Source organism: Loxodonta africana, chromosome 19 (assembly GCF_030014295.1).
Source record: "Loxodonta africana isolate mLoxAfr1 chromosome 19, mLoxAfr1.hap2, whole genome shotgun sequence".
Taxonomy (NCBI): Eukaryota; Metazoa; Chordata; class Mammalia; order Proboscidea; family Elephantidae; genus Loxodonta; species Loxodonta africana.
The window spans coordinates 33164324-33191377 of record NC_087360.1 but is presented as its reverse complement, the minus strand read 5'-3'; the positions used below and the strand labels follow the sequence as shown (position 1 = coordinate 33191377).

At 49.4% G+C, this 27054-nt stretch overlaps 1 protein-coding gene across 4 annotated transcripts in view; it reads right to left on the bottom strand.

Annotated features, from left to right (window-relative positions):
* Window positions 1-320: 320 nt before the first annotated feature.
* TANGO2 (transport and golgi organization 2 homolog) overlaps window positions 321-27054 on the bottom strand; it is a 62743-nt gene continuing 36009 nt past the window's right edge. For 2 of the 4 annotated variants that reach the window (XM_023559309.2, XM_023559308.2), the window contains exons 4-9: window positions 15501-15620; window positions 14710-14824; window positions 9880-9950; window positions 6104-6257; window positions 4352-4456; window positions 321-1515 (exon numbers count right to left, since the gene is read on the bottom strand). In XM_023559309.2, the coding sequence (XP_023415077.1) occupies window positions 1395-1515; window positions 4352-4456; window positions 6104-6257; window positions 9880-9950; window positions 14710-14824; window positions 15501-15620 (686 nt within the window). In that variant the 3' untranslated portion in view covers window positions 321-1394. Of the gene's footprint in view, window positions 1516-4351; window positions 4457-6103; window positions 6258-9879; window positions 9951-14709; window positions 14825-15500; window positions 15621-27054 lie in introns of those variants that run through there. The other 2 variants (XM_023559310.2, XM_023559311.2) reach the window with 2 other exon arrangements.

Genomic DNA, 27054 nt, shown 5'->3' with positions numbered 1-27054 from the left:
TGGTGGTGGGATGGCTTGCCTTGTAACCAGCCACCTACCATGGCCCATGCATATGAGCTCTCTAGCACCCAGCCTCTGACCAAGGACAGATGGGCATATGGACAGGCTGACCTGCTGGCTTCTATCACAGTGCTCAGGAGGCCCCAAGGAGAAAGTAGAGCCTTGGATGGGATGTCTACACCTGCAGAAGGAGCTCCCGCAGGCAGGGAGACCTGTTGGGGCTGCCAGGGCAGCAGGACAACAGGGCACATATGGGAGAACTGTCCCTTGCACAAAACTGCTCCAGTTGTCACCAGTCACACACGTGAAGGACCCTGAAATGCACGTACTCAGCACAGCCTCAATGAAAGTTTTATTATCAATATCTTGCATTCAAGTACCCATTCCGATGAAGTTTGGATGCCAGTGAAGTTTGGCTCTCCAAGAAGAAGGGAAATGGCACAAGCTGGATGTATCCTCTTGGTGAACAAGCCTACCTCAGAACATAGAACCCCCACTTGAATGAGAACCCTGAGCAAGAGGTTGGCGGGGGCGGGGGATACCCTGGGGACTGCAAGGGCATACACAGGACCCCAGCGCACACAGGACCCCAGTGCACATGGGACCACAGGAACACACAGGACCACCTGCCATGCACAGGACCATCCGGTGCACACGGATTGCCCAGAGCCCGTGGGACCACCTAGAACACACAAGACCGCCCAGAGCACACGGGGCTACTGGATCCCCCAACCGAGCAATGTTGTTGTTTAGAGTGGGTTTTTCTTGGGTCTTCCTTCCTTGCATCTCACTCCAAACACGGCCCATCTCCTCTCCTAGAGGAGCGCTGGTTGTCAAAAATCGAATCACGTATGTGTCCTGCATGCCTGAAGGAAGGGCCACTTTTAGACAACAGTTTTCTCCTGTCATTTTGACCAAAGCGAAGATCCACTGGCCAGAGCATGTGTGGTATGAGAGGCAAGCTTCTACTTCATCAGCACACGTGTGTGTGTGCCCATGCATGTGAACGCATGAGTGTGTGCCCATGTGTGCATGCCATGTGTGTAAGGATGTGGTGTATGTGCATGTGTGAGTGTTTGCGTGTGCACCTTGTGTGCATACGTGTGTGTGTGTTTGTGTGTGTGTGTGTGTTTGTATGGGTAAATGTGCATGTGCCTGGGCAGGCCCAGGCGCATTCATATATGCATACCACATCTGTGCCTGCCTTGGACCTGGGTGTCAGACACTGTCACTCCCCATATGGTATAACGGTGGATCCCAATTTGGGCATGGGACACAGACAGCAGTATACAAATCAGAGGGCCCTGGTCCTGGGGATGATGCCTGAGCCTCTCATGGGCAGTGCAGTGTATTTGTGGAGGGTCCTGTCTGCACCTGCTCCAACTGGGGTGGGGTTAGCTCTGTAGCTTGAACTCATAGGTACTGGTCTCCCAGCAGGTGGGGTCCTTGTCCAGCATGCTGCGCTCTGTGAAGGTCACATGGCCTTCCACATCCACGAGGATGATCGTGTTGGTTCTGAAAGAGAGCATAGGCTCACGTTCCCCTGGCTACTCTCAGACCTGCCTCACTGGCAGTGAGTCGCAGCAGAGAACAGATCGAGGCAAGAAGGGGCCAGCCCACCTGTAGCACCATGCTGGGCACGAGCCCTGAGGTAAGGTGGGTGGGCCTTGGGGAAGCAGAGGGGCTCATCTGAGGATATCTGGGCACTGAGCCCAGTGATCTTCCAACTGCCCTTCTCCTCTAGTGTGGCCTGTGTTCCCCCAGCTGGCCTCACAGGCCTGCCAGGGTCCCACTCCAAGCCTCACCCTTGTCTGAACCTGATGCCTCCAACTTGGAACACCCAGCCTGCCCAAAACCTCCCTCGGCCGCATGAGTCCCTGACTGCCCCTGCTCTCCCCATGGCAGCTGGGGAGCTGACAGTGCCACCTCCCTGCTCAGAACCCTGCTGGGCTCCCCGGGCCACGAGGGCAAAGCCCCAGTTCCTCCACCCTGGGGCTGCAGCATACTCCAGCCACTGCCCACCCCCCGCCTCGCTGGCTGCACTGCCCATGCCAAGTGCTGCATCCTGGCCACCGAGTCTACATTCCATTCTTTAAACAGGTCAAAGTCTCCAGGACTTGGGGCTGGGCTCCCCCTACTATATTCCAGGAAAGTCCCGCCTGTCCTCCTCCCCCACCACTGGCCTACATTGGCCCTGCCCTTTCTAACACTTGGAGACTCCTTCTCTTTGGCCCTGCCCATTGGCTCCAAGAGCTGTCCCAGCACAAGCTGACACATGGGGTGGGCACAGAAGCAACACTGAGCAGACAGTCTGTCCAGTTAGACTCCAGTGCTCAGCAGCCAAGAGGGGGCAGACACATTGAGCTGCCTCATGCACGCCGGTCCACGTGTACAGATAATTTAGTAATGCAAAGAAACCTGGTTGGAGGATGGGCTGGAGGGAGATCATGCTCTCACAACCCACGGGGATGGGAAGGGCCAGCAGTTAGTCTAGCCTCCCTCCAGGCAGTGTGCCTGGCCTTGCCTGCTGAGGGTGCCGAGCTGGAGCCTGGACCCCCACCATGTGGCACCTTGTCATCAGGCAGCATGAGATCACCATGAGCTGTAAGCATGCCACACCCTGCCTTTGTGCAGCCTCCCTGGGGAGAGTGACCCTCCTCCCCTGCAATGAGGCAGATGACACCCACTCTCCCACCTGCTAGGATGAGAAGGGCCAGGCACGGCATGCTGAATATCATCCCATCTGAACCTAGAAACCAAGTGTGTGTGTGACATTATGGAGGTGTCGATTGGCACCTGTTACTGTCCATGTGTGCTGGCTGTGGGCCCCTACTAGATTGTGGGCTCCCCACTGCGGGGCCAAGGAGGAGAGTGCCTGCATACATGGGTTCATGAAGCTCACTGAGCACGCACTCGGGGCCCAAGGTTGGTCAGGGCTGGGCTTGCACGAGGCTGCACTCTCCCTACGCCAAGGACAGCAGTGCTCACGGACAGGACAGTGCCTTCTGAGGGTGAGTGCACGGCTGCAGGTGGGTGGAGCAAGAAGCACGGGTGGCACCCAGCTGAGTCCTGTTCAAGAGGAACAATGACTGTGGGCCTCAGAAGCCTCAGCCTGTTCATCCTGTCTTGCTGGATCCTCAGCAACCCCCCGTGCCTACCCAGGCCCACCCTCCCTGGGCCAGCAGCTTTCCCCCTCCACCTACCCTACACGTGTACTTCTGCAAGATGCTCAACCTGGGTCATCAGAACCACCATTCCCCCAACTGTCTCCAGGCCCACAGTCTCCTCGGGCCCAAACAGCAGGCCAGCCTGTGGCTGCAACCACTTCTCAGTAAGGACAACAGTGGGAGATGAGGCCAGCATGTCCCCAGCACTGATCCTGGGCCACATGTTCCAGGCCCGACCTCTTGTGGGCACTAACAAACACCTGCTGACCACTCCCTCAGTAAAGCATCCATCGGATGACTCCTCTCCCTGCCCCAGGTACTACTTATCCCTGTTGATGGATGCAACCACCTGGCAGGGGCCAGAGTTGGAATGGGGACTAAGGGGGGCCTCAAGGCTGTGAGCCCACCGTCGGCTTGTGGACCCTCAAACCAGAGCCTCCTCCCCCACCTGCCTCCCCTCAGCCCTGGGCTGGTGCAACAGCTTCCACCCTCCTCCATATATTCCAGCCACTACTGGAATATAACTTGGTGGAGGTGGGGAGTGTGCCCAAGATCTGCTCTGAAGGCCCTCCTCCCTCTCATTCACCAGGACACCTGATACCTGTGATGCCAGCTTCCCCTCCTGAACATGCCCACCTTGTGGCTGACACTAATGGCTCACATTTTCCTGAGCTGAGACAACTTCCCCAGGCTGGGTTGACCTAATCCTGGCCCTTATCACACAAGGACATGCCAGGTGCAAGGATTCAGGGCAAGTGAGGGGAAGAGTGGCCCATGTCCACTCCAAAACCACAGATATTTGTCAACATGAGTGTCCCTGGTGCCACCTTGGCCCCCACATGGCTGGGCACTGGTTCCTCATGGGAAGAGCAGCCCAGGAGTCCCACACATGGAGGGCGTGGAGGCTCAGAGGTCTCGCACCTAGGCCTGCAAGGCCCTTGTCCACTGGCAGGCATTCTGTGCATGACTTTGCTATTGTGTTGGCTTGCCCACCGCAGCCACCTGAGCTGAAATGGTAGCTGCTTCTAGACAGGGCAGAGGCTCTGGGTTCAGTCCGCTGGGGAAAGCCGCTGCCCTTGCTAGCTACAGGACCACAGGAAACCTGGGTTTCTTTGCCTGAGGCCTGCGGTGCTGGCCCTCAAAGCCTGGGGCCAGAGCACGGCTGAAGCCCCACCTGCCCATACCTGGTGCCATAGTTTGGGCCGCGCACACACACAGCCGCATACTTGCTCAGAAAGGGCTGCACGTACTCCCTGCCCTGGTCCATGATGGCTGGGTCCGGCAGTTGTCTGAAATGACAGAGGAGTGGTTACCATCAGCCAGTCCCTCAGCTGCCCCTGCCCACAGTACTGCCTGGCTAGGCAGTGCTACCTTGGCTATAATGGCCTCTCAGTTCCTAAGGTGCTGCCCAGTCTCTGAAGGCAGGCTGAGGGGAAACTCCAGGGCCATTCTAACTACTTTCCTGCCCAAGGCCTCAAATCTCTGTCTACACTTTTACTTACTACTCCATCACTAGATCCAAGCCACTGGGCAGCCAGCTCCTCTCACCAGGGCCACTGGCATGGGCTGGCACAAATGACTTTTCCAGGACTACAAGCCTTGGGGACATGAGCACCCAGGAGCTCAGCGTTCCCACTGGCTCTGCTGGTCTGACATGCTGGGGGTCCAGTCAGAGCATTGACAGGGGATCCATCTCCAGAAAAGGGCAGAAGCAAGCCTTCAGGAACGGGCTCACATTCCTTCGTGGGTGCCTGAGTCAGAAGGCGGGAGCTGCCAGGTGCGGAGCTCGCTGAGGGGGTAAGCCTCCTGCAGGGGTGTGCTCACATTCACTGGGTCTGCCAGAGAGGGCCCTGTGAGCCATCTGTCCACTCAATGGAGCCCCCTGAGCCCTCCTGTTTGCTGGGCATCAGAGTCAGCACTAGAGCTACAGTGGTCAGTAAACGTGGCCTGGGCCACCCCCCTCAGGCCTACAGAACACCCAAAAAGACAGACAGTGACTGAATGCTGTGTGACCTACGGCAGAGTGTGTGGCTGGGACAGGGTGGGTCAGGGTGGCTTCCAGGGGAGAAGGGAGTGTGTGGGTGGGGTGGAAGTGGATTCTGGGTGGTCTAGGCAGCATGCAGGCGTGACCCGGGTAAGGAAGGAAGAGGGGTATATGGGGGGCAGCATTGCCAGTTTGGGCAAGCACCATGACCCCCAGCTGGGACGACCAAAGCTGAGATGCCCTGAGATGCATCAGGGCACAGTGCACCCAGGACAAGTGCCCAGTATGAGGGCATCCCCTGCAGAGGCCATCAGAGGCTTTGCAGCTGAGGCTGGGAAGGCTCTTCCCATCCCAATCCATAAGTTCCTGGGGGGTGGGGGAGGGTGTCATGGTCATGTGACTCATTGTTACACGGCCACTGGTGGGACACCATCCAGGAAAGATGGTAAAGCCCCAGACACGTTTTAAGGGTGGCTGGTCGTTTCTGTGGTTTGTTCCTCTCCCTAGGGTTTGCTAAGCAACCTGGAGCTGTCTGGAATCTCCCACTAGTCTTCTACGTGCAGAGGGGAGCCTCCAGCTACTCTCAGCCCCATGTGAACCTTTGTCAAACATCCAAGAGCCCCGAGCTTCCCAGTGGAGAGAGATGGAGCTGCCCCAACTTTCTCCACCAAAGAAGGCTCCTGTCACAACCCTCAAATGCACAAGGAGGTATACGGGGGCAGGGCAAGAGGTGCAGTTCTGAGAGAGCAGGCCGTGATCAACCACACACTTCCCGGGGCAGCAGGGGTTTGGGGGTTCCCTGGCTCAGTTTCCTGGGACACCCCTGTCAGGGCAGCCAGAAACCCCAGGAAGCACAAGCCAGGTCACCTCCAGGTCGGCCACTGCTGCTCTTGGAGGCCCCAGAGCCTGCCCCACATGAGCCTGCCCCAATCCTGGCCAGCTGCCCACTTACGCCTCTTCATTGTTAAGCACGTCGAGGAGCTGGGCGATGAGGGTGTCCTTGGATAGAGCCTGGCTCTGCTCCACAGCCTCCTGGAACAGCTGCTTCCCAAAGCTCAGCTTCCTCCAGGGCGTGTCCAACAGTGCGTTGCTCAGCCCGTAGATGCCTGTAGGAAGTGGGCTCAGCCTGGCTAGCACAGGACTATTTGATTTCAGGGTGAATGCCTGGGACCCTCCATTCACAGTGTTTTCAGCCAGCTCATGCCAGGAGAGTACCAGGGGGACAAACAGGAGGAGTGGACACAGAACAGGCCAGGCTAGAGGCCGAATTCGCTCCCACACTGTCTACACCTCCTGCCACACATTCCTGACTGGCCTATGAGGCAGGAGCAAAGAAGCCAACAAGCAGGACAACCTCAGGAGACTAAGGAGAAGACACCAAATGCCTTTGGTGGACAGATGAGTAAGGAGCACACAATCTGAAATTCAGCCAGACAAAGCAGAGAGGGGTCCTCCAGAGGGAGCCCAAATATGCGATCAACATCTCCCCTGCTCCAGCATCTCACTCCCATATCTGTCTGTCTATCCATCTGTTCATCTGGCCACCCATCCGTCCACCCATCCGTCTATCTGTCCATCTCTGCTTCTCCATCTCCCTTTCCCTCCCCCAGCCAGGGAAAACTGCCAGGTATTCATGTACCTGAAAAGCGGAAAAGGTCAAAAGTAGAAGAATCAGACACCCAAGGCTAAGAAGGCCGCCACTTGGGATCATTCCAGGGTCAGCGGTTATGGAAATAGACCAACATCAGGGATAACCTCACCCAGTGGGCGTAGGCAAGGCCTCAGCAGGAGCACAGCCCAGCCCCCCATTGCCAAGTAGAGGGCTCTGAGTGAGGGCGTTCCAGATCAAGTTCCCACAGGTGCTAACAGAAGTAACAAAAAAGAAAAGGGTTTCTCTTGTCAAAAAAGTGAAAAATGGACTTGAGGTGGACAGGGGTCTGCTGAGTGACCCCTCATAGTCTCCTTTCAAAAGGGTATGGCTACAGTGTTTGCTCTAGAAAGCACTGTCCTGTGGGAGGGATAGGTGTGACCGGAGTCGTGCCTCCTCAATGATGGGCCCAGAGGACATCAAGACGTACCCTCTTTGCTGCTGCTAGACTTTCCTCAGCCAAGTTGGATGTAACTCTAGTCATCTCCCAAGAGGACACTCTGGCTCTGCTGAACCCCCACAGCCTAGCTGCCAGCCCAGGGCGTCTAGGATCTTTCCATCAGGAGGAACATGGAACACCATTCAACAGTGGTGCTAAAAAAAAAAAAAAAAAAAAGCCCCACTGCCGCAGAGTCAATTCTGACTCATAGTGACCCTATAGGACAGAGTAAAACTGCCCCATAGAGTTTCCAAGGAGCACCTGGCGGATTCAAACTGCAAACCCTTTGGTTAACAGCCGCAGCACTTAACCACTACACCACCAGGTGCTAGGCAAATGGAATTCCACCTGCAAAGAATGAACTGGACCCCTAACTTATGCCACACACAAAAATGAACCCAAAATGGATTAAACACCTAAATGTAAGGACTAACCAATAAAACATCTAGAAAAAATCATTAAGTGTGAATCTTAGTGACCTTGGATTTGGTAATGGTTTCTTCGATATGATACCAAAAATCAGAAGCAACAACAAAAAGTAGATAAATTGGACATCATCAAAATGAAAAACTTTTATACCGTAAAAGACACCATAAAGAAACTGAAAAGACAACCCACAGAATGGGAGACAATTTTTGCAAATCATATATCTGATAAGGGACTTATATCTAGAATGTATGAAGAACTCTTACAACTCAGTAATAAAAAGACAACCTGTATCACTCAGGGTTCCCCAGAGAAACAGAACTAACTGGATAAATATTCAGAGATTTTTGTTGTTGTTGTTGTTATAAGGAATTGGCTTACATGATTGTAGCGGCTGGCAAGTCTGAAATCTGTGGGGCAGACCAGCAGGCTAAAAACTCAGCAGGATTTTATGCTACCATCTTGAGGCAGAATTTCCCCTTCTTCAGGAAACCTCAGTTTTTCTTCTTAGGGCCTTCAACTGATTAGATGAGGCCCACCCACATACCTGAGGGAGATCGCCTTTTCTTAAAATCAAATGACTGTAGGTGTTAACCACATCTACAAAATACCTTCACAGAAAGACCTAGATTAGTATTTGAATAAATAACTAGGTACTTACAGCCTAGCCAAAATTGGCACATAAGACTAATCATCGTACAATGCAATTAGAAAATGAGCAAAGAGTCTGAATAGACAGTTCCTCAAAGAAAATATCCAAATGGCCAATAAGCACATGAGAAGACACTCAACATCATTAGTCATCAGGAAAACGCAAATCAAAACCACAATGGGATATCACTTCACACCCACTATGCTGGTTAAAAATCAAAAAGACAGACAGGTGTTGTCAGGGATGTGGAGAAGTTGGAACCCTTGTGCATTGCTGGTGGGAATGTAGAAATGGTGCAGCTGCTTTGGAAAACAGTCTGGTAGCTCCTCAAAAGGTTAAACAGAGAGTCACCATCTGACCCAGCAATTCCAAACCAAGAGAAATGAAAATATATGTCCATACAAAAATTTGTACATGAAAGTTCACAGCAGCATTATTCACAATGGCTAAAAACTGCAAACAACTCAAATGTCCATCAGCTGAGGAATGGATAAACAAAAGGTAGTCTGTCCATACAATGGTATATCATTTGGTCATAAAAAGAAAGGAAGTGCTGGTACATGTTACAACACGGGCAAACCTTGAAAACATTATGGTGAATGAAAGAAGCCAGACGCAAAAGTTCATAGGTTGTATGTTCAAAGTATGAAAAGTCCAGAATACACAAATCCATAGAGACAAATAGATTAGTGGTTACATCGGGCTGGAGGATTGGTATTTTGTGGGGAGGCGATAGCTAAAGGGTATGGGGTTTCTTTCTAGGGAGAGGAAAATGTTTTAAAAATGACAGTGGTGATGGTTGCCCTGCTCTGTTAATATCCTAAACACCACTGAGTTGTACCCGTTAAATGGTCCTAACAGTTTCATGAGCCGGTGTGCCATGCTGGATACCATTTTTGCTGTTCCCTAGAAGTGCCAACTTGGTCCTGGCATCGGACCTGGGACCACAGGATGCAGACCCCCTAAAGGGGCTCACGGTGGTGGTGGTGCAGGGCAAGCGACACTCTCAGCCTGGAGGAGGAGTGAACTGTGTGGGTGGGGTCTGCACCACGACAATCTGTCCTGGAACTAGGGACAGGGCTGGGCTGGAGGAGATGGGGCCAGGAGAATGGTATGGGCAGAAACTAGAGAGGAGAGGCAGAGGCAAGAACCCAAAGAAGGGACAGCCCAGGCACTGGGGACACTTTGTAGAGCAAGTTGTCCTGGAGCCAAGTGGCCTCCAGGAGGACCCAATGAGCAGGGCTGCAGGAAAAGGTGGAGACAACAAAGGTGGACACAAGCTGGGTTCCTGGGTGTAAGGTGGGAGCCCAGAGTGAACCTGTGTCCCACCTCTGCAGGAAGAGTCCATGGTATGCGCGGTGGACAGGAGTGAGGTGGGGAGGCAGCCACCAAGGCCTTTCCCTGCTGCGGCCAGGCCACATCACAGGTTGGTAAGGGCAATAAGTATATACATGGCCAAAAAGTACAGCCCCAAGAAAGTAAACCAACAGGGAGCCAGGCTCCCAAGGGTGTCACTGTAGGAACAGCACCCCACCCTGTCGCCAAGCACTGGGGGGGACTCACCTGGTGTCAGGACGACAGGCTCAGGCTGCCCCCGGTTTCCATAGTAGCAGACAACGTCTCCTTTGGCTGTGCTGCAAATGGGAGGGGAGGGGTCAGATGGGCTCGCAGCCCCAGACAGGAGCCAGGTGTCCTGCCCCCCCACCCCCCACTTGGCACTCTCCAAGGCCTCAGCCTGGCCCCACCACCTAACAGCCACACAGGGACAATAGCCAGCTACAGCCAGGCTAGAGCTAACCTGGGCCCAGCCCCCTAGGCTGGGCACATCTGCTCCCACCTTGGCCTTGCAGGCAGGTCATCAAGTCCACTGGTTCTCGTCCAGTGCCACAGGGGACCGCTGGCCTGGGAGGTAGAAGCCTCTAAAAGACCATCTGCCTTGGCAAATGCCCCAGTGCATGGGCCCAGGATGGTTGCATTGGTTAAAACCATAGGGGATCGTGACCAGCAGACCACTGAGCACTTATCACTAGCAGGATAGGAGCAACCGCCTGCAGGTTCCCAGGAGGCGCCCCAGGCATCTGGCTCAACACTATCTGAGCAGCATCCAAGCCCCCCAAACCCCTTAGGAGCACAGCAGATGGAGCTTCCATGGCTGCCTCCCCAAGAGGCTCCTGCTGGCCTCCAACCCACAGCCTTGTGCGGTGCTTCCAGGTCCTGGAGGCTCCTGAACAAACATTTCCTACACTTTCAAAGGCTGACTGCATTTTAAAATCATTTAAAATGCTTCAAAGCTGAAGATGCTCCAGTTTCTTCTCAACACCACACTAAATCTTTCTGTTAAAACTCAGGTGGGCTTCCCTTCTGACTCCAGAGGACTCTCTGTGGCCTGGGACATCTTCCGGGCCAGCCGCTGGGCATGCAGGCCCAGGTCTTTGGAATGAGCAACGCAGAGAAAGGAGGGGGCACAGGGTGCCAGGAAGGTCCTCCAGTCATCCCCACCTGGCCCTGGCCCCCTCCTCCTTCCTGCTGATCTGCCCACCACGCAGAACCCACAGTTCCAACCCCTGACCCGCGCAGCTCCCGCCCTTGCGCCCTCAGCCCACATTCTGTTCACCTTTTCCTTTGGCTGATTCTTGGTTTTGCCTTACGGCATGTGGCTAATAATTTAAGAGGCTATGTTTGCAAGTAGAAAATTTGAACACATGTGGACCTGTGGCATTGGTGTCACTACATGCTGAGGGAGGGTCTGACCCAGGGTCCAGCTGTGGCCCCACGGTAAGGTGCTCTTCCTTCTGGGCCTGCATTTCCTCAACAACACCATCACCTGGGGCTGCTTGCTGACCGCACGGTACCCGCTGCTGCCTGGCCACCACCTGCCCTTGCTGGCTATGTCCAGGGAGGGAGGCCCTTGACCAGGCAGCGGGCCACCCTGTGCCAGAGGCGCCTGGCTAAACTCCAGGTGCCGGGAGAGCCGCACAAGCTCCAAGGGGCCTGGAACCACATTCCCTACCTAACCCACAGGAGAGCCGGCCTCTCTGCATGCATCTACTGGGTAGGGGTGGGAGTGTGGGGGAGAGGAGGGAGTGTACCCACGTGTCCCCAGTCACTCTGTGCAAATCTGCCTGGGTGGGACTACTTCAGGGCAGTCCTTGAGGCAGGCCAGGAAGCTGGTGGAGAACATGTGGAAGCAAAGAGATTACAGGGCTCTGCCCCCTGGCAAGGGAGGATTCCAGCAGCAAGTGCCTGCAAGCAGAGACCCCACCTCACCTTGCCTCTGTTCCAGGCTACGAGTCCAGAACTGGGCTGTGAAGCGCATCTGTCCAGGAGGCGCAGGAGCTAAGCAGAGCATACAGTGCTCAGCGAACCTTGTGGTACACAGGCCTGGAGAGAGGCCTGGGGCCTGCCTCTGTGGCACCTGAGCACATCTCATGTGGGGTACCTGTCCATACCTCCATTCTGCCTGTCCTGGTGGAGCCCCTGTGTGTTTGATGCCTCAGTGTGCTGGGCTCTGGAGGGGGTGAGTGGTGGGCATGTCTGTCAGGAAGGTTGGTGCTATGCCTCGCACCTCATGGTCAGGTAGGGGGCTGGCCTCTGTATAGAGCAGGCCAGAGCGGGGCCATTCGGCTGAGGCAGCCACAGGACTTCATCTTCCTGAGGGTTTTGTCTGTGTGGCTGGTCTCTACGCTCGTGCAGCCTCATGCTGCAGACACCCTCCGGCCCAGGGCAAAGGAGAAAGAACACAGGAGGCCCCTCCAGAGGATACTGTCATCGTTAAAAAGCCCCAAAACAAAACCAAACCAGTTGCCGTGGAGTCCACAGGGGTAGATATAAATGTACACTCCCTGAGGCCAGCCTGGTGTCCCCAGGGCTCCAGACTGCAGGCTCCATGCTGGGGAGTGCATTTTATCAGAGTGCAAATACACAAAACCCCTGCAGCTCCCAGCACAAAAACTAGAAGCCACACCTTTAACAAGTGCTTCACAGGGAAGCGTAGGACATCCGGCTTCTCCCTCCTAGGTAAGGGCTGCCTCTGGCTGGTCCTGACAGCTGGAACAAAGGACCACTCTGCACACTAGTGCTGGGAAACGTGCAGGGCCCAAGGTTAGCAGAGGGGTGCCCACTGGGCTGGGTTTGTTCCTCATGATGACCATGAGCTGCCATAGCACCACCTGCATTTACACCTGGGGCAGCGGGAGCTTGGGAGCCAGACACACACTCCATGACCAGCACCTCCTGCCCTACACCCAGGAAACCTGCGGAGGCTGGAAGTTCGGATCACATTCATCCAGACTCAGGGCACCAGCAGATGAAGAAGCAACCACAGTCTAGTACAGAGGGTGCTGCCCCACTGACCAGCATCTAACCGACAGCTGTCCGTGGGCCCTGTGTCATCCCCCCTCACTAAGGATTCCCACTTGACTTTGCCCCTCGGTGTCTTTGGTGTCCCACAGTGTCCCGGGTGCGAGGTGCAAGGTGGATAGCACTCAGCGAATTGTATCTAGCAACAGGCCTGGGGTTTAAGGCAGTCCACATGGGCCTGGGTCTCATGTCCATGCCCAGTGATCGCTCTGCAGCCAATGCCTGGGCTGGTCTAGGCCCAGGTCCAAGGCCAGGCCTTCTCCAGGTTCTGGAGTGCCACCGAGAGACATGCCCCTCTCCCAGCCCCACCATCCTGGTGCCCCGTAACCACACTGTGGGTGGAGACACAGGCTTGCATCCCGTGGCACAGTAGCCAGGAGCATGGCTGCCCTGCCATCCTGGGAGCCCAATTGGTGGGCCAAGATGCCCTTTGCCAGGTGCACTGGGAAGCCAGCCCACACCAGCCTTGGTCGGTGCCCTGCCTCTCAAAGACTTGGCCACCCAGGCGCATACAGTGTTGCTGTGAAGATGTGCCAAGCCCAGGCCCAAGAAGTGTTCTACATGTGCCTGGTGCAGGGGTCCATGGAACCACTGGAACCACTGGCTGGGACTGCCAACTCCCAGCTGTGCTTTGCATACAAGTGTGTGTCCCACGTGGGTCTGGGTCATACATCCATGCACAGCCCAGGCCTCTAGTGTTCTCCCTGGGATCCTTCTCCTCTTAGTAAGTGCAGGCAGGACCCTCCTCCTCCTCCTCCTCCTCCTTGCTGTTGTCATTAGCCAGTCCCCACTTCAGGTGGGAGAAGCTCCCTTGCTGCTGTGCAGCCAGGTCTCTGAGTCCCCTAGTGACAGGTCTCTGCCCCTTGACAACTCCAGCTCCAGACAGGCACTGGGGGGCACCCCATCCCGGTCTCAACGTCTCCTCATTCCCACTGCTTGGCCGGCCCCCTCAACATGTCACCATGTGCCTCTAGGAAACCCTGTTCCCCTAACACCCATCCCTCATTGAAACCCTACAGGCCAACCCCTGAGAAGTTGACTAGCATGTGGGGCACAGATCGTGTCTCTGTAAGACAGATGCCTGGCCAGGGTCATGAAGGATACTCTGGTGGGTGGCTTGGCAGGTGTCCCTGGTGCTGGTCGCTGAGCCGGGCATTGAGGTCTGCAGGAGGAGGGGAAGCCGTGACCCTATGAGCTCATCCCAGACACCACGGCCAAGGCATTTTGGCCCTGGGCACACAAAGGTCATGAAGGGGTCCTAGTGACTCTGTGTCTGCTCTTCTCCCTACAGCATACACACCTTCCCTCCCGCCTTAGCCCGCTCCATCACCCAGGTAACATCCCCAGATGCCCAGGAGTGTGGGTCATTTCATTAAGAGAGGGCTCAAATGCTCCACAGCCATGACTGCCTTTCTGACTCACTTGCCTGGCCTGGCTCTCAGACCCTCTGGGTCCTGGGCCACCCTCACTGCCTCTAAGCCTTCACCTGCTCCAGAACTCAAGAGACCTGGCAAGTGGTAAGTACTCTGGGCGGGCACCATGACCAACCTGCTCATCCCAGAACCGTACCAGACCACTGTGGGGCCTCCTGAAGCCAGCACTATACCCTGAAGTCTGGTCAGCTACAGGTCCCTGGCTCTACCTGCAGCAGAGGGTGCAGGACTTTGTAAACCTCGACAGGTAGCACCTGCTCATGCACACCCCAAGCAGATTGTTCAGCCCCTCACGAACCCACGGAGGGGACCACAAGACAGAGGGTGGGTCAGTAACAGCACAGTCCTAGGGAATGGGCACCAGACACAGCCACATAACAGTCTCTAGGCCTTGAGCCAGAGGCACTGACATAGGCACAGGAAAGAGGATCAGGACCGTCAGCGTGATGCAAAAGGCCCTGGCAGCAAGGCCCAGGAGAGGCTCCACAGATGCTGTGGTGTACCCCTTGCAGACCAGCAAGGTGGAATCCCTCCACCTGCTGAGCCTGCAGCAGGGCACAGGGGAGGCTCTTGGGGGCCCACGCCTCTCAGGCAGACCCACCTTAAATCTGCTGCTATCAGGTTGAAGCCATTGTACAGGTGCCCCTCCATGGAGACCTTCTTCAGGTAGGACAAGCTGTCTATGTTGGTGGTCAGAAAGTGGGTGACCAGTTCACCTGTGGGCAGGGAGCAAGGCACTCGCTGCTGAGGCTTCAGGGGCCTCCCGCAGCTGAGCCCCTCTCCCCAGGAAGACTAATGGGGGTCATGAGGGAGAAGTTGGGGACACAACCAGAGACCCTGACCGTTACTAGGGCTGGGCCATGCCTCAGCGCCCAGCAGCAGGGAGGCAGGCCCTGAGAATTCTGTTTCTGGTGGTCTGTTTTGATTTTCCTGCATAGTACCCACACTGGAAACCCGGCCTGAGGAAAAAAAGCGGTCCGTAGGGAAAATACACGTCCACAGAGCTATCCTCCCAGAAACATCTGTTCTACAAACATTAGGAGCATCACACAGCCCAGCCATGGGGTGACTGAATACTGGTGACCCATGGGGGCAGACACAGTGCTCAGGAGGGACAGCTTGGCTGGGACACTACGTGGAAAGTGACCCCTGAGAGAAAGCGATCACGTCTATGACGGCCTCACGCAGGGCTGAGGATAGCCAACCAGGTGATACCACTGGGTGCCTGGCAGTGGGGGACACTTCATCAGGGGGAATGAATGGCACTTATTTCTTACTCTTGTCCTGTCTCTGCCATTTGCCTTGCCACGAACATGTCATCTCGGGCAGGTCACAGTGCCCTAGAAGACCCGCCTGCAGGCTGCCCAGCCCACCAAGCTGCTCCAGCCATACCTCTGCCCCGGGCGTCCCTGTCCAGCCGTGGCTGCAGGTAGTTGGTGAGTGCTGCCAGTTTGCCCTGTGTGCTGATGCCGAGCCACGTCCCGCCTTCCTTCCCTTCCTCCATGTCGAGCCCTGCAGTGGACAGCAGCATCACTACCAGCAATGCCCACCTCAGGTGGCACCACCCCCAGTCTGGTCCCCCACCCTGTTCCCATCACCTGGGGAGAGGCACGCTCCATGAGGAGATGCAGCTCAGCCTAGCATCCCTGGCCGTGGGACAGGGTATGCAAATGGGGCAAGGCAGCCCCTGGAGCTCACGCTCTGAGCAGGCTCAAACTGCCAACCTTATAGCTAGTAGACCAGCGCTTAACCATTTGCACCACACAGGGAGTCCCCGGAGCCCACGGCGTTAAAAAAAAAAAAAAAAACTTAGGATGATAAAAAAAAAAGTTTAACAAAAAATGCGTAACACCTAAAGACTGGAAACTGTAACGTTTGGCTGAAAGAGGTTAAGCCAACCGAATTAAAACAGGAGATACGCCTGTTCATTGACTGGAAGACTCAATATTATAAAAGTAACATTTCTCCCCATATGATTGATGGATTCAACACAATGCCAAGCAAAATCCCAGGCTTTTTGGTTTATAGAAATTAACACACTGATTCTAAAATTTTTGTGCACAGGGTAAGGACCTAGAATAGCTAAAACCATCCTGAAAAAGAAGAATAAAGTTAGAGGACTTACACAACCTTTGCTTAAATGCTACAATAATCAAGACAGTGTGGTGTTGGCATCAAGATAGACACACAGATTAATGGAACAGAGGAGTTCAGAATAGACCCACATGTACATGTTCAATTGGCTTGATACTCATTCAATACATGACGCTGAAACACCTGGATAGGCATGAGAAAAAAATGAATCGCAACTCCTACCCCACACTATATATAAAAATTAATTTGAGGTAAATCAAAACCTAAACATAAAAACCAGAGCCAGAAGAATTTTAGAAAGAAACAAGAAAATTTATTATGACCTTAGAGTAGTGTTATAGGTTGAATTGTGTCCTCCTCAATAATACGTGTTGGAATCCTAATCCCTATACCTGTGGCCACAATCCCATTTGGGAACAGGATTTTTTCTTTGTTATGTTACTAAGGCCATATCAGTATAGGGTGTGTCCTAAACCTAATCACTTCTGAGTGATATAAAGAGCCTTATAGATATGCAGACAACAAACACAAATAGGGGAGAGATAGATGCCATGTGGAAATTACCAAAGAATGCTGGGGCCAGAGAAGCTGAGACAAGGATTTTCCCTTAGAAAGAGAGTGCATTCCTCTAGACCAATGTTTTTAGTTTCCTAAACTATGACAAAATAAATTTTTGTTCATTAAAGTCACCCACTTGTGGTATTTCTGTTATAGAGGCACGAGGAAACTAAGACAAGTTGGTAAAAGAGTTTCTTGGTTGAATAAAAAACTAATTTGTGCTGTAAATTTTTACCTAAAACACAATAAAATTTAAAAAATAAAATAAAATTAGCAAATAACAAACTGAAAAAAGATTTTTTTTTGGATAAGAAATAAAAAGAACAAACCATAAAAGAAAAAAATAGTTAAACTGGACTTCATCAAAATATTCTGCTTACTAGCAGTCATCTAAGATGCATCAATGGGTCTCAACCCACCTGGGGCAAAGAAGAATGAAGAACACCAAAGACACAAGGTAGTTACAAGCCCAAGAGACAGAAAGGACCACATAAACCAGAAATGACATCAGCCTGAGACCAGAAGAACTAGATGGTACCCGGCTACAACCGATGAGTGCCCTGACAGGGAACACAACAGAAAACCCCTGAGAGAGCAGGAGAGCAGTGGCATGCAGACCCTAAATTCTCATAAAAAGACCAGACTTAATGGTGTGACTGAGACTAGAAGGGAGTCATGGTCCCCAGACCTTCTGTTAGCCCAAGACAGGAACCATTCCCAAAACCAACTCTTCAGATAGGGATTGGACTGGACTATAGGATAGAAAATGATACTGGTGAAGAATGAGCTTCTTGGATCAAGTAGACACATAAGACTATATTGGCATCTCCTGTCTGGATGGGAGATGAGAGAACAGGGCGGGTTAGAAGCTGGCCGAATGGACACGAAAATACAGAGTGGAGGGAAGGAGTGTGCGGTCTCATTAAGGGGAACGCAATTAGGAGTATATAAAAAGGTGTATGTAAATTTTTGTATGAGGGACTGACTTGATTTGTAAACTTTCACTTAAAGCACAATAAAATTTTTTTTTAAATCTGCTTACCAAAAGATTAAGAAAGTGAATTAAAAAAAAAAAAAATCCCAATGCTGTCGAGTTGATGCTGACTCAAAGCAACCCTGTAGGACAGAGTAGAACTGTCCCATAGGGTTTCCAAGGAGTGGCTGGTGGATTTAAGCTGCTGACCTTTGGTTAGCAGCCAAGCTCTTAACCACTGCACCACCAGGGCTTAAAGAAATGAATAGGTAATATATTTAACAAAGGACTTACGCCCAGGACATAAAGAACTCCAATAAATCAACAATAAAAAGACGAATGAAACTTCCACATCTGGCCAAGCAACAGTGTCCAGAGTTACTACCCCACCTAAAGCAACCAAAAAATGAACAAAATACACCTAACAACAAGTTTTGAGACCCTGGACATCAGACAAAGAAGGACAGTGATCCCTGAGAGATGTGGCAAACGAAATGAGTCTTAAAACTGCTCCAGCTTCCTGCCGAGAGAGTCTCCAGGCCACAGCATAGGGAGGTGGACCCAGGCAGAGACGAGCAGACTCCTAGGTTAGGGAGACGGGTTGAGAGTCTGGGGAGACCAAGACAGGTGGAATTCAGCTAGTGTTCACAGGCTGAAAGGACCAGAAAGGAGATAGCAGCACAGAGATCTGTAGAGGGGCCCCCTCAAGAATTCAGCTGAGGACTGACAAGAAAAGAACACTGTGAAATACTGCACACCCACAAATAAGGTAAGCTAGACAAAATGGACAGAGTAATGGAAAGGCACAAATTAACAAAATGAACTCACAAAGAAATAGAAAATCTGAACAGAACTGTAATAAAGAGACTGAAAACAGTAATTAAAAAAAAAAAATCCAAACAAAGTAAAGTTCAGGATCAAATGGCTACACTGGTAAAATCTACCAAACATTTAAAGAAGAATTAACACCAACTCTTGTCAAACTCTTCCAAAACAGAATAAGCGGGAACTCTTCCTAATTCGTTCTATGAGGCTAGCATTGCCATTACCCTGATATCAAAGTCAGACAAAGACACCACAAGAAAACTATAGGCTTCTCTAAAATTTATAGAAACTCCAACAATTCAAAACAAAAAGACAAATAACCCAATCAAAAAGTGGGCAGTCAACAAATACATGAAGAGATGCTTAGTATCCTTAGCCATTATCTAAACCACAATGAGATACTGTCTCACACTGGTAATAATGGCACTGATCAAAAAACAGAAAACAAATGCTGGAGAGGCTGTGTGGAAATTGGAATTCTCATACACCACTGGTGGAAATGTTAAATAGTACAACTACTATTGAAAACAATATCGCACTACCTCAAAAAGCTAGAAATAGAAATACCATATCAGCCAGCAATCCTAGAGAAATAAGACTCATGATATGAATAGACAAATGTGCACCCATGTTCATTGCAGCATTATTTACAATAGCAAAAAGATTGAAACAGCCTAAGTGCTCATCAATGAATGAATGGATGAACTGTGGTATATACACACGACCGACTACTACATAACGTTAAAGAATAACAACTAATCCTCAAAACATCTCACAACATGGATGAACCTGGAGGACATTACATTATGCTGAGTAAAATGAGTTAATCACAAAAGGAAAAATATTGTATGAGACCACTATTATAAAAAGTCAAGAAAAGGTTTTTGCAAAGACAGAAACATTCTTTGATGGTCAGCAGGGACTGGGTGAGGGCAACCACTAACGAGATAGTAGATATGTACTAACTTTAGTGAAGGGAGAGATAATACATAATATGGGTGTAGTCAGCACAACATAATCAAGGTAAAGGAAGACACTTAAGGTATACAAGAGTAAAAGGCAACAATGGTTAAGTACTAATACATAAACTGCAACAACTAATAAAAAATAATGTACGAGTGGATACATAGGTAGATATGTAAGCTGAACAGGGGTAGGAAGGGTACTCATGTACATATATATGTGGACATGCTGCAAATATACCCCCGTATGCAATAATGAGCACAGGGGACACAGTCATGAAAACTTCTCGGCCACAACCATACACCTTCCGGGACTGAGATATTGGGCTTGAGGGCTAGAGACCATAGCCTGGTGGGACATCTAGGTCGACTGTCAAATCGTAAGCCAGAGACACAATGTTTTACATCCTACCTTGATGAGTAGTGACTCGGGTCTTAAGAGCTTGCGATTAGCTATTTAAGGTACAACAATTGGTCTCTTTCCATCTAGTGCAAAGAAGAGTGAAGAAAACCAAAGACTCAAGGAACTCAGGAAAATTTTTAGTCCAAAGGACTAATGAACCATATGAACCATGGCCTCCACTAGCCTGAGTCCAGAAGCATTACACGGTGCCCAGCTATAATTACTGACTGCTTTGACCAGGACCACAACAGAAGGTTCTGGACAGAGTGGAAGAGAAACATAGAACAAAATTTGAACTCATAAGACCAAACTTACTGGTCTGATAGAGACTGGTGGAATCCTGAGACTATGGCCCTTAGATACCCTTCAAACTTGGAACGGAAATCACTCCCAGAGATCACATTATAGCCACACAACAGAAAGGCCTATAAAATGAACAATTAACACCAGTGAGGAATGTACAACTCAGAACAATCAACCATATGAGACCCAAAGGGCAGCATTTGCCCCAAAGCAAACTTCAGAAGGATGGTAGGGGCAAGAAAGCTGTGCAGATGGACACCAAGAACCTAGGGAGAAAGGGGAAAGAGTGCTGACACATTCTGGGGCTTGCAAGCAATGTCAGGAAACAAGCTGTATATAAACTATTGAATGGGAAACTAATTTGCTCTGTAAACTTTTACCTCAACAACAATAAAGTGCTCAAAAAAAAAATTCATAGTGACCCTATATATCCCTTATGAATATAGATACAAAATCCTAAACAAAATACTAGCAGGCTGAATCCAATAGCATATTAAAAGGATTATACACCATGACCAAGTGAGATTTATCCCAGGTTTCTTAGTTAGCCAGTGCTGCTATAACAGAAATACCACAAGTGGATGACCTTAACAAAGAGAAATTTATTCTCTCACAGTCTAGGAAGCTAGAAGTCCAAATTCAGGGTGCCAGCTCCTGGGGAAGGCTTTCTTTCTCTGTCGGTTCTGGAAGAAGGTCCTTGTCATCAATCTTCCCTTGGTCTAGGAGATTGTCTGAGCAGGAACCTCAGGTCCAAAGGATGTACTCTTCTCCCAGTGCTACTTTCTTGGTGATACGAGGTCCCCCTGACTCTGTGCTCGTTTCTTTTATATCTCAAAAGAGATTAATTTAATATACAACCTAATCTTGTAGATTGAGTCTTGCCTCATTAACATAACTGCTGCTAATCCTGCCTCATTAACATCATAGATATAGAATTTACAACACATGGGAAAATCATATCAGATGACGAAATGGTGGACAATCACACAATACTGGGAATCATGGCCTAGCCAAATTGATACACATATTTTTGGGGGACACAATTCAATCTGTGACACCAAGATTGCAAGGGTGGTTCAATATTAAGAAAATCAATCAATGTAAAACATCACATTAATAGAATAAAGGGGGAAAAAAAGCCTATATGATCATCTCAACTGATGTAGAAAAGGTGTTTGACAAAATGAAACATCCTTTCACAATGAAAATACTCAGCAAACTAGGACTAGAAGGGAAATTCCTCAATAAAGAGCTTTTATGAAAAGCCCACAGCAATCATACTCAATGATGAAAGACTGAGAGCTTTCTCTCCAACATCAGAAGCAAGACAAGGATGCCCACTTTCACTACTGTTATTCAACAATGTGTACTAGAAGTTCTAGTCAGAGCAATTAGGCAAGAAAAAGAAATAAAAGGCATCCAAAGTAGAAAGAAAGAAGAAAATTTTATTTGCAGATGACATGATCCTATATACAGAAAACACCAAAGAATCCACAAAAATAAAAACAAAAAAAAAAGCTTCTAGAGCTAATACAAAAAAAAAAAAAAATTCAGGGTATAAAATCAACATACAAAAATCAGTTGTGTTTCTATACACCAGTAATAAACAATCCAAAGGGGAAATTAATAAAATAATTCCATTTACAATAGCATCAAAAAGAATAAAATACCTAGGAATAAATTTAATTAAGGAGATGAAAGACTTGTACACTGAAAACTACAAAACACTGCTGAAGGAAATTAAAGAACCTAAATAAATGGAAAGACATCTGTGTTCATGGACTGGAAGACTTAATATTGTTAGGGTGCCAATATTACCTGTCATGAATTGAACTGTGTCTCCCAAAAATATCTGTCAGCTTGGCTAAGTCATGATTCCCAGTATTGTGTGAATGTCCACCATTTTGTCATCTGATGTGTTTTTCCTACGTGTTGTAAATACCACCTCTACAATGTTAATGAAGCAGGATTATCGGCAGTTATGTTAATGAGACAGGAATCAATCTACAAGATTAGATTGTGTCTTAAATCAATCTCTATTGAGATACAGAAGAGAGAAGTGAGCAGAGGGACATGGGGACCTCATACCACCAAGAAACAAGAGCCAGGAGAATAGCGCACCCTTTGGACCCGGGGTCCCTGCCCTGAGAAGCTCCTCGACTAGCGAAGATCGATGACAAGGACCTTCCCCCAGAGCCAACAGAGAAAGAAAGTCTTCCCCTGAAGCTGGCGCCCTGAATTTGGACTTCAAGCCTCCTAGACTGTGAGAGAATACATTGCTCTTTGTTAAAGCCATCCACTTGCGGTATTTCTGTTATACTAGCACTAGATGACTAAGACACTACCTGAAATCATCTACTGATTCAATATAATCCCTATCAAAATTCAAACAGCCTTTTTTGAGGAAATAGAAAAGCTGATCCTCACATTCATATGGAATTCCAAGGAATCCCAAATAGTCAAAACAATCTAGAAAAAAAAGAACAAAATTCAATGACTCAAAACTTAATACAAAGTTACAGTAGCCAAAACAGTGTGGTACTGGCATAAAAACAGACATATAGCCCAATGAAATAGAATTGAGAGTCTGGACATAAACCCATACATCTATGACCACTTGGTTTTTGATAGAAGTGCCAAGACTATTCAATGGGGGAAAGAATAGTCCCTTTAACAAATGGTGGTGGGACAACTGGAAATTCACATGCAAAAGAATAAAGCTGGACCCCTGCCTTGTAGTACAAAAACAAATAAAAAGTGGATCGACAACCTAAATATAACAGCTAAAAATGTAAAATTCTTAGGAAATAACATAGGGGTAAATTTTCATGACCTTAGATTTGGCAATAGATTTAGATATGACACCAAAAGTAGGAGAAACAAAAGAAAATAAATTGGACTTCACTGAAATTAAAAACTTTCATACATCAAAGGGCATCATCAAGAAAGTGAAAAGACAACCTATAGAAAGTGAGAAAATATTTGCAAATCATATATCTGATAAGGGTCTAGAATCCAGAATACACAAAGAATTTTTAGATCTCTGTAATAAAAAGACAAATAACCCAATTAAAAATGGGCAAAGTACTTGAATAGTCATTTCTCTAAAGATCTACAAACAGCTGACAAGCACGTGGAAAGATGTTCATATCATCAGTCATTAGGGAAATGCAAATCAAAACCTCAATGAGGTACCACTTTATACCCACTCCCACCCCACTGCCACTGAGTAGATTCCAACTCACAGCGACCCCATAGGACAGAGTAGAATCGCCCCAAAGGGTTTCCAAGGCTGTAAATCTTTACGGAAGCAGACTGCCACATCTTTCTCCCGCAGAGTGGCTGGTTGGTTCGAACTGCCAACCTTTTGGTTAGCAGCCGAGCACTTTAACCACTGTGCCACCAAGGCTCCTTTCACATCCACTAATGTGGCTATAATAAAAAAAACATGGAAAATATTAATTGTTGGTGAGGATGTGGAGAAACTGGGACCCTCACACATTGCAAGCAGGCACGCAAAATGGTTCAGCAGCTATGGAAAACAGTTTGGTGGTTTCTCAAAAAGTTAAACAGAATTACCATTCGATCCCGAAATTCACTCCTACGTATTTACCCTGAAGAGTTAAAAAAACAGGGACTCAAACAAGTACATGTCCACAAATGTTCATAGCAGCACTATCCACAATAGCCAAAAGCTGGAAATAGCCCAAACGTCCATCAACAGATGAATGGATAAACAAATCGGGGTGTGTATATACCATGGAATATTATGCAGCTATAAAAAGAATGAAGTACTGATACATACTGCAATGTGGATGACCAGACATAAAAGGTCACATTGGTATGATCCCATTTATATGAAATATCCAGAAGAGATAAATTCATGGACAGAATGCAGATTGGTGGTTGCCAAGGACTGGGGAGAAACTGCTTAATTCTGTTACCATTGGTATAATGGTAAACCAGTCACTTTTTATGCCTCTGGACCTCATAGGTAGTATGTTATTCCGGTTCTAATGCATTTAGTGTCAAAGTGGGTCCCTTTTGAAATATGCAAAGCTCAGTAGACTGGAGGTGGAGCCTCACTGTTAGGTTAAGTGCAGGCTGAGCATTCTATTAGGGGGTACTTCCTGGATGTGTTAGTTTTGTAAACTTTTGCCCTTTTTTCCCTTTATTTCTATGAGATAAGGCTTGCAGGCATAATTATGGCTTTCCTGTGTGATAGATGGAAACACTAATGGCATAGTGGTCAAGTGCTACTGCCGCTAACCAAAAGGTGGGCAGTTCAAATCCACCAGGTGCTCCTTGGAAACTCGTGGGGCAGTTCTACTCTGTCCTACAGGGTTACTGTGAATTGGAATCGACTCGACGGCAACAGGTTTGGTTTGATGTGATAGTTAGGGGGCCCTGATGGGTTTTGGTTTTTCTGTTGGTTCCCCATGCAACCTAATGGGAAGGTGCCTGCAAAAAATTACATATCTAGTTCCCATTTATTTATTTATTTATTTAAGTTCCCGTTGGTATACCATCACTCCACAGATTGGTGGCACCAAAGTACCGCTAGGCTCATTGGTGGAATGTATTACCAGATCGTATTTCTCAAAATCCATATTACCAGCCAAAAATTTAAACACACTCAATTAGTAAACATGCACTCCAATACTGAAAACACACGTCATCACATGGTAACAAAAGGGTTAAAGTACCTACAGGGTTTTACTCTGGAGTGATGAAGCAGTTTTGGAACTAGACAGAGGCGGTGGCTGCACAACATTGTAAATGTACCAAATGCCATTGAACTCACTTTAAAATAGTTAATTTTATGTTATGAGAATTTCACTTTAATAAACTACTTTTAAAAAATGAAACACATATTTATCTAAAACGAACAAAGCATCATTGAAGTATGGGACAACCTTAAGCAAACTAACAGATGTGTAATTGGAGTCTCTGAAAGAGAAGAGAGAGAGCAGGGGACAGAACAAATATTTGAAGAAATAATAGTCAAAATTTTTCCAAATTTGATGGTCTGTATTTTTAACAAGTTCCCAGCTGTATTAGTTTCCTAGGTCTGCTGTAACAAAGTACCATAAATTGGGTGGCTTATGTTGTTGTTGTTAGGTGCTGTTTAGTTGGTTTCCTACATACAACATGATAGTGACCCTACGTACAACAGAACAAAACACTGCCCAGTCCTACACCATCATCATGATCATTGCTCCTAAGAATCAGTGGCTTATCAGAACAGAAATTTATCATCTCACAGTTCTGGACGTCAACAGTCCAAAATCAGGGTATCAGCCATGATTCTTTCTGAGGGCTCTGAGGGAAAACTTGTTCCATGCCTCCCTCCTAGCTTCTGGTGACGGCTGACAATCCTTGGTGTTTCTTGGTTTGTAGATCACTTCAATCTCTGCCTCCAACTTCAAATGGCCATCTTCGCTGTGTGTGTGTGTGTCTGTCTGTCTGTCTGTGTCTCTTCTCTTCCATAAGGACACCACTCATATTGGATTAGACCCATCCTACTCCAGTATGAACTCATATTAACTTAATTGTTAACATCTTCGAAGACCCCATTTCCAAACAAGATCACATTCACAGGTAGGAAGGGTTAGGACTTCAACATATCTTTGCAAAAGATACATTTCAATCCATATAATTTGGTGATGCCAGACAGAGTGACGTTGTGGACCTTGGCATCTTCTAGCCCCAACCTGGGTGCAGTGGATGTTGGGCCCATCGAGCATTGTGGTGAGACAAGGGTCTATGTCACTAGGCTGTTGTTAGCTGCTATTGAGTCAGCCCTGACTCGTGGTGACCCAATGCACAATGGAGTGAAATGCTGCCCAGTCCTGCATCAGCCCCATGATTGGTTGCGGATAGCACTGCTGTGATTCATAGGGTTTTCACTGGCTGATTTTTGGAAGAACATCGCCAGGCCTTTCTTCCTAGTCTGTCTTGGTCTGGAAGTTCTGCTGAAACCTGTTCAACATCATAGCAACATGCAAGACTCCACTGACAAGATAGATGGTGGCTGCACGAGAATCAAACCAAGTCTCCTGTATGGAAGGTGAACCACCACTGCTACTAGACAGGAGCCCCATACCAATATGCCAGCTGGTCACCTCCAAACCACTACAAAGAATAACAATTCCATGCAGCTGGAGCTCCTCAGCTGGGATCAGTACGGATTCAGAGCAGGCCATGAGACTAAATGCCCAGGAAGGTGGTAGCCGAGCAGCCTCCGGGGCCTCATCTACAGAAATGAGGGTAACTGCCTCGCAGGGCACTTCGTGCCCACCTAGCTGCCTTGCAGGTCTCTTTCCCACTTCGCAAAGGCATCAGTCCCTCAGCCCGTGGCCAGCCCTACCCACCCACCTGCTTCAGCCTCACGTACCTGCATGTCTTGCAGATGTGGCTCACACTGCCTGTCCTGTCCTCTCTCACTGCCCCTTTCTGTTCTGCCCTAGCCCAGGATGCCAGGAATGTCTCCTCAGACAATCTCCTGTGACATTGTGGACCTGCTCTCTTACCTTGTGAGTCCCACCTCCACTGTACCCTGGGCAATGGGCCTTCACCTCCTGACCAAGGTTCCTTGCCCCCTGCACTGACCACGCCCTGAGCTCAGAGCCAGAGAGGCCTGGGAGGCAGGAGAAGAGCAGGACACATGCAGCCTCCATGGACCCACAAGGCCACACCTGGCCCAGATGGACACTCTGGAGTGCCCCAACGGCTCTGCCAGTCTCCTGGGGCCTGCCTGGCACCTGGCACACAGTCACGGTCAGAGGGACCCCGTGGCCTGTCCATGCAGTCTACTCTGTGGGCTAG